This window comes from Halichoerus grypus, chromosome 14, assembly GCF_964656455.1.
Source record: "Halichoerus grypus chromosome 14, mHalGry1.hap1.1, whole genome shotgun sequence".
Lineage (NCBI taxonomy): Eukaryota > Metazoa > Chordata > Mammalia > Carnivora > Phocidae > Halichoerus > Halichoerus grypus.
Genome location: NC_135725.1, coordinates 62,458,067 through 62,469,510, shown reverse-complemented (window position 1 = coordinate 62,469,510; position 11,444 = coordinate 62,458,067). Strand labels below are relative to the sequence as shown.

At 49.7% G+C, this 11,444-nt stretch overlaps 1 protein-coding gene and 1 long non-coding RNA gene across 8 annotated transcripts in view; one reads left to right on the top strand and one right to left on the bottom strand.

The window, feature by feature from the left end:
- On the bottom strand, positions 1 to 8,141 carry LOC118524140 (uncharacterized). Of its 2 annotated transcripts, none has more exons than XR_013443772.1 (3): positions 7,299 to 8,141; positions 5,432 to 6,145; positions 1 to 1,809 (listed from the first exon to the last, which is right to left on the bottom strand). It is a non-coding gene; the product is annotated as an uncharacterized LOC118524140 (long non-coding RNA). The 2 variants fall into 2 exon arrangements; XR_004911453.2 differs by having other exon boundaries at positions 5,871 to 6,145.
- Positions 8,142 to 8,294: 153 nt separating this feature from the next.
- Positions 8,295 to 11,444, top strand: part of ANKS6 (ankyrin repeat and sterile alpha motif domain containing 6) — a 48,637-nt gene continuing 45,487 nt past the window's right edge. For all 6 annotated transcript variants that reach the window (XR_013443771.1, XM_036074090.2, XM_078061507.1 and 3 more), the window contains exon 1: positions 8,295 to 8,682. Coding sequence is in view for 5 of the 6 variants with exons in the window: in XM_036074090.2 (XP_035929983.2) it covers positions 8,327 to 8,682 (356 nt within the window). In the remaining variant the exon portion in view is untranslated. The remainder of the gene's footprint in view (positions 8,683 to 11,444) is intronic.

Below are 11,444 nucleotides of genomic sequence, written 5' to 3'. Positions count from 1 at the left end.
TGATTTTAGTCGACAGTCTTTTAATTCAGGAAGTATGTATTGAGCATCTACTATGTGCCAGGCACCATGCTAGGGTCTAGGCATGCTATAATGAGCAAGTGTCAAAGAGAAACAAAACCAGACACCAGTTAAAGTGGTAAGGACAGATCTTAATCAGTAACGTACTGTTGCAATAGGGAAGAGGGTCCAGCATGAATGGATTCAACTTTGATTTGCACAGAATGACTGGGCATTTTAAATAGAGTCAGGGAAGTGCAAAATTACAAAGGAGTGATCAGCGTAAATGCTGAAAATGCTAGCTGTGTCTGCGGCTGGCAAGTATCAGAGTGAGGATTCTATCCTCACAGAGGCTTGGGAGGCAGAGGCCCTGTCCTTCCTGATGATTACTTTGTAAAGGAAGGGCTTTCCGTCCTTGGGAAAGACACTCTTGATTTGTAGGAGATACACATACATCTCAAAGGGACAGAGAAAGGATTTATAATTGTAAGCCCTTCTTAGTAAACTCTCTAAGAGAGGGTGGTTAGGGGCGGACGGTTAGGTGTTAACTACAATAAACGGTAAATTCTTTGGATAGCCGTGAGCTTCCTCCAGCAGATATTTAAGGGGGGCTGGGGTGATCCTACCAGGGCAGCCTTGAGCTGTTAAAAACTGTCAGCGTTTAAGTCTTCAATGTAATGGGAGGTAGATGTATAAAATCATCTGTGTTCAGACTCTGTCCTAGTTATAGGCCAAGGTTGAGGTCTAGTTGAGAAGGAGGCTCAGAGGAGCTTGGCTAGGGTTTGAGCAAGGAGAGAGTCTTTGTCACGAGAGGTATTTTTGACATCATGGTGCTTATAGCGCAATGGAATAGACAGATATTAAAAAGGTAACTTATGGGGCGCCTGGGTGGCTCAGTCGTTGAGCGTCTGCCTTCGGCTCAGGTCACGGTCTCAGGTTCCTGGGATCGAGCCCCGCATCAGGCTCCCTGCTCAGCGGGAAGCCTGCTTCTTCCTCTCCCACTCCCCCTGCTTGTGTTCCCTCTCTCACTGTCTCTCTCTGTCAAATAAATAAATAAAATCTTAAAAAAAAAAAAAAGGTAACTTACTAGAGTTGTGGTTAGTGTGTTGAAGAAGAGTTACAGGGTGCTAAAAGGGCTTATAACAGAATAGTTGAGGGGTTTAGGAAGGCTTCTCTGAGGAAGTAATGTTTATATGGATACCTGAATGTTAAAGTAATATCAGAGATTTGAAATCACATTTTAGGTTAATGTGGAACTCCCTCTGCTGGATCCCAGCTCAGGGCAATGAATAGTTTTGTATCTCCCATAGAAGGATAGAGTAAGTAAGCTGTACTTTTTTTTTTTTTTTTTAATTTTTTACATCCTGGAAAGCTACTCCAAAGCTTTTTATCGAATATTCTCTATTCTCAAGGGGACCACAGCCAAAAAAGTTAAGAGACATAAATCTGGTCTGATTCTCTCATTTTATGGATGGGGAGCCTGAGACACAGAGTAGGGGAAGGGCCCTCGAACAAGCTGGTGTCTCAGGTACAGGGAGGATCTCACCTGCTGCCCTCGTAGACTCACAGCCGCCTTGGAGGAAAGTGTCCTGCCCTGAGCACCTCCCCACGGGCTCCAGGAGGGGGATGGACCTGCGGTGAACTTGCAAAGCGGCTCCTACACAGGACGACCTGCTGCGGAGACTCGACTAGCGGGAAGTGACTCCACCCATGGAACAGAGTCTGCCGGATGGTACTAGAAGGCAGGTGTGAGAGGAAAGTCCTGGAGCTGTGCCTTCTGGCCTCCGTCCAGACGCTCAACACAATTAAGATCTGCGGTCAGATTAGAAAACAGACAAGGATTACAACTCATGATGTCTCGGATCAGCTTACCACATTGGAATGCTTCCGGATGCAGGCTCAGCTATAGAGAAGCGAGGGTTGATCTGACACAACCTGGGTTCAAGTCCCAGCTAATGGTAAGAGCTGTCATTTAGCGAGCATCTGTGTGTGCCGTAAACCGCCAGACTTTATTCTTCATGTCCCATCTCATTTCACTCTCCCGACAGCATTGCAAGGCAGACAGAGGAGGAAATTTTGGCTCAGAGAAGGGAGGTGATTTAGCCAGTGTTGAAGAACATGGCTGTGACAGAGCAGTGGTCTGCGTCCAGGGCTCTTGACTCTGAATTCAGGATTTCCCACCCCACAATTCACTGGCAGACTGCTGTCAGGCCAAAAGGCAACTTAGCTTCATGCGTCGGAGCACAACCTCGGAGCCCACTTGCGTGATGTCACACCTCAGCCCCATCACAGACTGCTCTGTGGCCTTAGGCAATTTGCTCATCTGTAAAATGGTGGTAATAATAATGGTATCTCCCAAGTAGGGTTTTTGGGAGGACTGAGTGATGTAGTCCACCCAGCCAGCCTCCCCGGGCTCAAAGCAGGGGGGGGAAGAGTTTCTACAAGGGCAAACGGAAGGTGTCTGGCCCCTTGCTACTCAGCGTGGTCCTTAGACCAGCAGCATTGGGACCACTTGGGAGCTACTGGAAATACAACAGCTCATTAGCAGAGGAAAAGCACAAGGAATGGTTATTAACAATGACAAGCTGGCACCCACAGAGGGCAAATTCACCTGGGACCTTAATTCTTTTTGTACCACTTCCCAAATTGAGTACCTTGTCCTTTCCTTGGGTTTGTTGTTCGTTTGGGGAGCTTATTTGTTCTTTGACCACACCATCTCATTTCATCAGCTGTTCAACCAACAAACGGATTTCTGTAGAAGGCACTTTTGATTTGTCGTATTAGCTCCCTTCATAGGGATCATTTCATCCCTTTGGGAGTTTAATGTGATATATGGTAGATGTGGTATTTCAAACATTAGTGGGGAAAAGATGGCTGATTTAATCAATGATTGGAGCAACTTGATAGCCATTTGGCTATCCTCACACCTTACACCATTTAGATCCAAATGATCTAAAGATGTAAAGGTAAAATAATAAAAAAAAAAATCCAACAATAAAAGTATTGGATGGAAAAAACCCAGAGACCATTATAGAAAAGATTTATAAAGTTGACTACATAAAAATTTTTGTATTCTATAAGGCCCAAAATAATATAAAGACAAAGACAAATCAGAAAGAGACATCTGCAGATGACATTTACCCAGTATGTAAATCAACAAGGAAATAAAAAGAACAGAAATAAAGATGGCTGAAAGATCTGAATAGACAGTTCCCCCAATAAAGAAATACAAATGGTCTAGAAACGTATCAAGATATGTTCAATTTCTCTATTTAAAATGCATGCAAATTAAACTTACTCTGAAATATTTTTTCATCTATCAGATTGGCAAAGATTTAAAAGGTTATTCATTCCAGTGTTGGCAAGGATGTGAATAAACAGGCTGTTTATTCCTACCACTGCTGGTAGGAAGGCAAACTGGTATAACCTTTTGGAAAGCAATTAGGCAACATTTATTAGAAATGTTAATGTCCATATCCTTTTGAGTCTGCAATGTCATATCCACACAAATAGATTCACAAGTGCTCAAGAGATGAGCTTAAAACAAAAGTAATAAAATACTCTTTGGAGATGATTTTACTTCCAGGCCCTCTGTACCTCCTCCCTAAGCCACTGCATGGGTCTCTGGAATCCAGTCCCCCGTTCCCTCTTTCCAACGTGTTTCCTCGCTTTTCCTACCATAACTCAGATCTCTCCCAGTCTTTCTGCCTAACCTGTGGCCAAGCTCTCCCATGAAGCTGTCAGTGATACCCCGAACTGTGACACCTTCCTCTGAATTGACAGTGAAAGCTCATAAACCACGCTCTCTGCAATCATGTGGAATTCCCTGGGAGCCAGGGGCCATCCCTATCATCCACAGTACGCCATCACAGACACAATGCCTGGCACACAGAAGGCGCTCAATCAATGTTGGTCGGATGAGGACTGTGTTGGTGATGGAGGTACACTGCTCAGATCACCCTTCAAGAGAACCCACTGGGCGGAGCACAGCTGACCGACAGCCTCCAGCTGCTGTGCCTTCTAATCCTCTGTGAAGTTCTTGCTGAGGCTGTTTCCCCTGGTTTCTCCCAGTCAGTGACTAAGCAGGGGGGTACAAGAACCCAGCTACTTGTGTCTGTTGCAGGACACCCTAGCAGGCCACCTTTGCCTGGGGACTCCCCAGTGCTTGGCTGAGACATTTCTGGAACCGAACAGCACTCTGGAGCCTTCCTACCCCAGCCTCCTCCTTCCCACTCCCATCTCCCAGCTGTAGCATTTGCATTAGGGTCTGAAGGCCTTCCTTCCCTTTTCCTCCTCCTTCCTCCTTTATCCAAGCATTTCTCCTGGGGGCGGGGGGCGGGGGGGGGGGGGAACACCTTGGCATCTGGTTCTCAGAGGACCCAAAACAACAGAGGGGTCAATGAAAAAATATTGGAAGAGAGTTCACACATAATAAGACTACAGATACACTTGCGTAAGAGGTTTGTGTACAAAGATGTGCTGGATTCATGCTTCGGAAACTATGTGCATGTGAATCACCTGGGAGTCATGTTGAAATGCTGATTCTGGTTCAGTAGGTCTGGGGTGGATGCAAGATGCTATATTTCTAAGAAGCTCTCAGGTGGTACCAAGGCTGCTGGTCCAAGAACCCCATTTTGAGCAGCAGGGTGCTGGAATGTTTATATGCACCACTGAGTCTCCTCCCTGCTCTGAACCCTGGGAGGATGACTGGGGGGTGGGGGGTGGGGAACCACAGCAGCAGGCTCAAACCTCGGCTAACGGTTGGGTTTGGCCAAGGAGGAGCACTAGAGGGCAGGAGGAGGGGGAGGTCAGAGGATTTTATTCCTCTGCGGATTGTTCCCTACTAGGTTACGGTAGGTTGGCTGTGTCCCTCTACCAAAGGTCCTAACTCCTATCAGCCAGAAGTCTCCATTTTCTCTCTTGCAGAATTCCAGTAACTGCTCCTCTCCCTTCCCCCTTCAGGCCTGGGGTGGCAATGGCTCCCCACTGTTAGCAGCTTTGGAGTACTGCACCAGCTCTGGTGGCTCTTAGTAAACTCTGCCCACAGTTCTGTAATTAGTCCTTTAGTAAATGTTCCTCATTTCTTCAGCCAAGTGTACCATCGTCTCCTGCTGGGACCCTGACTGCTGTAAGCACTGTCAGCGCAAGATTTTTTTTTTATAATAGAACATTGGAAACAAGCTAATTGTGCATCATTAAAAAATGATTAAATAAATTAGGGTACGTCTGCTTAATGGTGTTACATGCACTAAAAAGGATACAGTAGATCTATATTCACCTACATGGAAAGACGCCCAAGCCATTTGTTAAATTTTTTAAAAAGTAAGATTCCGAATAGCCTGCATAGTATGACTTCATTCATTCAAAAAGTAAAATATGCATTTGTGAAGGCTGGGATTGCAGGGGATGACAACCCTGCTCAAAACAAACCTACCAAAAAGAATGGGGGAGGAGGGGGGCGCTGCGAGGATTTTCCGACTCCATCTCTTTCCATCACTTGTCTCTGCTTCACTCCCAGGTAGACTGTCTTCAAGTGGTGGCAGGGCAAGCACAGTGTGGCTTACAACATCCGGACATCCTGACAGCTGACAACCTGAGCACAGAGGCCCTTGTTCCCAATTGCTTTAGCAAAAACTCCTGGGCTGAAGCAATCAGGATGGGCTTGGACATATGCTAACCACTGAGCCATACAGACTGAGACTGGGGAGGGAGGCTCCCTAAAAGAAAGGAGGCTTTTCTTCCCAGAGTCGGAGAAGCAGGGCAGGTATAAGCAACAGATATTCACTCTCGAGGGAATATTTGTAGTAGACGTTTGTTACCCTTTTTGGCTGCCCGGTATCTGAACCCCCTCCCTATTCTGGAGAGTCTCTTACCTTCTAGGGCACCTATCCTGGAGCCTGCCTTCTGCTATATATGCTGAGAAGGCCAGAAATGCACTTTCTCCCTTTTTTGCCAGGCAGAACACGTGACCCAGGCTGAGCCATTTACATGCGCTCATCTCAGGCTCTCACTCTGGAGCTGGTAATTCCAAAAAGGGCCTGTGCAGACTCCATCTGAGTATAGGGTGCAGCCATGGCGTGATGTGGTGCATCGTTCTTGGTTGTGGGCCTTCCGAGATTGGTTCTCTGGCCCTCATGGGATCTGTGAACTACAAAAAGAACCTTGTATTAAATCCCCTTTCTACCGAAATTATCCAGAGGGTTTATTTCTATAGCTTGCAATCAAGAAAGTTGATCAATGCCTATATGTACGTATGCATGTTTGTATACGTGTGAAACATCCTTGGAAAGATGAAACAAATGTGAATATTGGTTACCTATGGGGAGTAGGACCAGGAAAGTGGGAGAAGAGGGAAAGGGGCTTTTACTTTTGCCTTATGTCCTTCTATACTGTTGGAATTTATTTTTTACCACACATATAACTTTTATAATGAAACAGCTAGTTAGTAAAAAGATAGCCAATAAATAGAATTTAAAAAGGATGCAATTATTCAGGATTTTCACAGAAACAAATGCCTTCATTAGACCTTCAAAAGGAAATCGTCCTCACTTCTGTTGTGATTGAGGCCAAATCTGGAAGTGAGTGAGAGTGTACCACCTCAGACACTGGGCCTACGTGTTTAGTTCTAGCCCTGTAACTCGCCTGCTCACTTTCCATGGCTCCCCATTACTCACAGAATAAGTCCCACAGTCTTCATCCTGGCATTCATTGGCCCTCGGCAATCCGAGCCCTCTGTACTTTCGAGACTTCTCATCTTTACACTTTGCTTAGAAGACTTTTTCTTCCAGCCCTGCTGGCCCAGATCCTAAGGGTATTACGATCTTCTCTGATCTGCCAATGCCATGACCCTTATTCCTTCTTCAGGACCTCATCAAGTGCTGATCTGTGTTATAATTCTATGTATACGTGACTTAGCCATTTACGCATCATGTACTGAGCACCTACTGTATCTGGCCTTCTGCTAGGTTTTCCGACCACAGCGCAGAATCTATGGAAGCCAGTTACCTCATATCAGAATGTTAATGTTATCACGAGGAGCAGGCGGTTGTAAGCAGTTTGCCAACAGGTTAGAAGCTTTTTTCCCCCTCTGCCTGGATGGCACTCTCCCCAAATGTCAGCATGGTTCCATTATTTCAATTTCTTCAGGTCTCTGTGTGAGTATCACATTCTCAGTGACACCTTCTCTACCCATCCTATTATAAAATAACATCCCATCCTTTATCCTATTTACTTGGATTCAGGTTATGCTCTAGTTATTGTTTCAATAGCACTCATCACTAAGACACGTACAAGTTACTTACTCGTTTGTGTATTTACAGCTTGTCCTTTCCCACTGTTAGCTCCAGGAAGGCAGGGATTTTATCTTGTTCCTGCAGCTTCTCCAGCACCTAGAACAGTGCATAGCTGGCACTCCATAAATATTTGTTGAGACCAGAGCACAGGAGACCGGGGTCCCAGTCACAGCGCTCCCGCAGGATAGTCGCGTGACTTAATCTCCCTTAGGCTTCAGGTGTCTCCTCTGTAAACTGGGGGTGGTCACCTGAGCCCTCCCTGGTGACTGACAAGATGCTGCGAGGATCAAACACGGGCCTAAAACTTCAGTATGCACCAGAATCACCCGGAGGCCTTGTTAAAATACACCTGGCTGGGCCCCACCTGCCGAATTTCCGATCCCGTAGGTCTGGGGTGGGGTCAGGAAATTTGCATTTGTAACACTGTCCCAAATGGTGCCGATTCAAGAATCACTGATGAAAAGAGAGGAGGTACAAGAGGCGCTTGTAGCTTTAATTCCCAGGTAAGGACCGGCTCTGAAGGCTCCGCAGGACGTCCCGGGGGCGGGGTACAGAGTGGACCCATCCGAGCCAACAACTATTTGGGAAGCTGCGGTTAAGCGCCAGGCGCCGGCGGGGTAGGGGACAGCGGCGCTCCACAGGCCGGGCCCGACCGGCGGGGGACCCAGACCCGGTGGTTCCGAGCTCGCAGCGTGAGTGGGCTGGAGCAGCCGTTCCGACCTCCGCGCGGGGCAGGAAGTCCCCGGAGCCTCCGGGGAGGGCCGCCACCGGCCGCCGCACGGGCAGAGGCGAGCCCGCTCGCCCCGGCGCTCCGAGCTTCCCGGAACTCGCAGTCCCTCCCGGCGCGGCGAGGACGCGCGGCCCGGCGTCCGGCGCGCGCCCGGCACACAGTAGGCGCGCGGCCCCGCCCCCCCGGCGCGCGCCCGGCACACAGTAGGCGCGCGGGCGGCGGGCGGAAGGGGGCGCTGGCGCGCGGCATCCGGGGGCGGAGCCGGCGCGGCCCGGCCAGACCGACGGGCGCGGGCCGCCGGGCCGCGATGGGCGAGGGCGGGCTCCCTCCGGCCTTCCAGCTGCTGCTGCGCGCCTGCGACCAGGGCGACACGGAGACGGCGCGGCGGCTGCTGGAGGCCGGGGCGGCGGAGCCAGCGGAGCGCGGCGCGGAGCCCGAGGCGGGCGCGGAGCCGGCGGGGGCCGAGGCGGCCGGGCCCGGGGCGGCGGCAGCGGCGGCCGGAGCGCCAGTGCCCGTGGACTGCTCGGACGAGGCGGGCAACACCGCGTTGCAGTTCGCCGCGGCCGGCGGCCACGAGCCGCTGGTGCGCTTCTTGCTGCGCCGCGGCGCCTCGGTCAACAGCCGCAACCACTACGGCTGGAGCGCGCTCATGCAGGCAGCCAGGTGAGGGGCCCGGGATCCCCAGGGGTGGTGTCCGGCCGGCCGTCCCCGGGGCCAGGCGGGCTCAGGTGGCCGGCCCAGCCTGGCGCCCCTGCAGACGGCCCGGGAGGTAAAGAGTCAAGGACTCGTGCCAGAGAGCTGAATGGTAAACTTTGAGCAGCTTGGGATACTACAAGAAGTGGGAGCGCTTTTTTAGAATCTTAGAAACAGTGGGCCTTTCGAAACAATCTGAAGACCGCGTTGAATAGAATCTTAGAGACACATCATCTTAGAGGTGTTCATTCATTCCTTCTTGCAACAGGAGTTTCCTAAGAACCTACCCACCCTAGCCTGGGTGACGGGGACACTGGGAGCCAGGCACAGCCCCACCAGGCGCAGCTCACAGGCCAGTGGGCAGGCCAGACAAGAGATCAGGCTTGATGGGGAAAGGGTAGGGAGCTCTGGGGATGGCAGACCCAGTTTGGGGAAGTGGAGGAAGGTTTTTGGTAAGAATGATGTATGTATTCAGGTGGAGACTCCATAAGAATTAACCGGGACAGAAGAAGTGGGAGGTGGGAACGGGGTGATAGGAGGCCCACGCAAAGGTTTGAAAGCAAAAACGAACATAAGGCATTGGTAGGACTGCTAGAAAAATGTCAGTGCTAAGAGAGGGCTGGAAGTAGTGGGAGAGGAGCCTCCCCTGGAGAGGAGGCAGATGCTGCGTGGCAGGGCTGAGGAAGATGAGCTCTCCTAAGGGCACTGGGGAGTAATAGAAGGTTCTAGGCAGAGTGAGTGACAGAATCAGATTTATGTTTTGGAAACATCACTTTCCCTGCAGTGTGAATACAGATTGGAGGGATGGGCTAGCGTCCGAAAGCTTGGTTCACAGGGGATTGCAGCAGTCTAGGGAGAGGTGATGGTAGCCTGGACCAGAGCAGAGACAGCAGTGGAGAGCAATGAGATGTTTGAGATAGACTCAGGAAGCAGGATGAACAGGACTTGAAGCGCTGGTGGGAAGGAACTCTGGTATGCAGTAAAGTCACTCACCCCTGTTGGCCATCGTCTTAGGCCCCACCCACCCCTCAGTTTGGTCTCTGGTGGGTGTTTTAGTATCAGAAATGGTCACACTCATCTTTTATCCGATTCTGAAAATAAGCTTTTTCGAGCACTTTTTGTGTCAAGCACGGTATTCAGTGCTTTAAGTGAAGTAACTCATTCAATCCACAGAAACCTTAGGCTGTGTAGGTACTGTTGTCACCCCCATTTTACAGATGAGGAATTGAGGCTCAGAGAGTTAACTTGCCCAAGGCCACACAGCTAGTAAGTGGCACATTCACACCTAGGCGGGTGGCTCCAGAGCCTGTGCTCCCAGCCTCTGCTCTCGGCCACGAATCCCGTAACCGACTGTTTCCTCTTGGTGTTGGCCACAGGGACGCTCTTCGCCAAACTGGCCAAATGCTAAAGGGACAGGTTGCGTGCGTGGTGTTTACTTTGGCCCTAACTTCACCCTTGGCCTCTTTACTTTTCTTCTCCTGCCCTTCATTTCTTTGCCTGCCAGTGTGGCCTCTCTGCCCAGTGCTTTGGGTGGTAGGTTTGTGCCAGGTCTTTAAACACAGGTGTTAATTCCCGAAATTAATTGGTAATCACAGCAGCTGTTCAGAAAGCCCCACACTTCCCTGTCCTCAGTAATTACCTATTAGAAACTTAGCATCCGCAAAATTATCTCAGCCTTCCTTGAATTCTTTTATGTTTTCAGCCTAATTGAATGACCTCTTGGGCTACCCATGGGTTCAGAAAGTATTCCAAATGTCAGCATTTCTGCTCAGATTCTCTCCTTTTCTTTCTGTCTCATAATGTTTTATACCAGAAGAGCTGGGGTTTGGGATTTTAGGATCTAGGTTCAAGTTTTGACTCTATCACTTTCAAAAGGAGAGGCTCTGCTTTCCATTAAAATCTTCAGTTTCCTCATCTGTGAAATGGGCATTATCCGTTTATTTCAGGGGTTATTAAGATCAAATGAGTTAAAAATGTGACAATACCTTTTAATCTGCTGTGAGGAATTATACTAGGTTTTATTTTATGCTTGATAACTAAATAGGTGTGGTTTTTAAAATTTTTCTGCTTCCATGGAGGATACATGAGTTCTTTAGTCCTTTCCGTGGCCCGTCTCCGGACCGTCCTCTACTTGGTTATGGCAGTCATTCATTTGACTGACACTGAGCCCCACTCTCAGTCAGCCACCAGTCCTGTCCTCGGAGAGCACACAGTCTAACAAGCAGACATAATGGTAGAAGGAAGGCTCAGGCGCATCCTAGAGGCGAGGACCGGGGATTGCCTGCCCAGATGAAGGGCACCTGAACTCATGAGGGGGGCGGTTCTGGAAGCTGCTCAGAGGAGGTGAGCTCTGAGCTGAATCCTGAAGCAGGATGAAGGGTATCCTTAGGAGAGGCGGACAGGAGGGCACTCTGGGCGGAGAGGCAGGATGGCAAAGGCAAAGTTGTGGGAGGAGTAGGATTGGTGGGCACAGGCCAGCATGGAGCCGATGACGTGGGGGTTGGGCGGAAATGAAGTTGGCCCAGCCAGGATGGACAGGCCTCTTCAGGCAGTGGGAAGCTGGGCAGTGGCCATCAGGTTTGGGGAATGTCATTTTAGGTTGAGGCAACCCCACCATGGAGGATGGGCAGGAAGGAACAAGACTGGAGGCAGGGGGACAGGCTGGGGTTGCAGCTTTCTGCATTTGAGTTTCTGTCCTTTTGATTTGCTCCCTCTCTGCTCTTGGAGAAGAG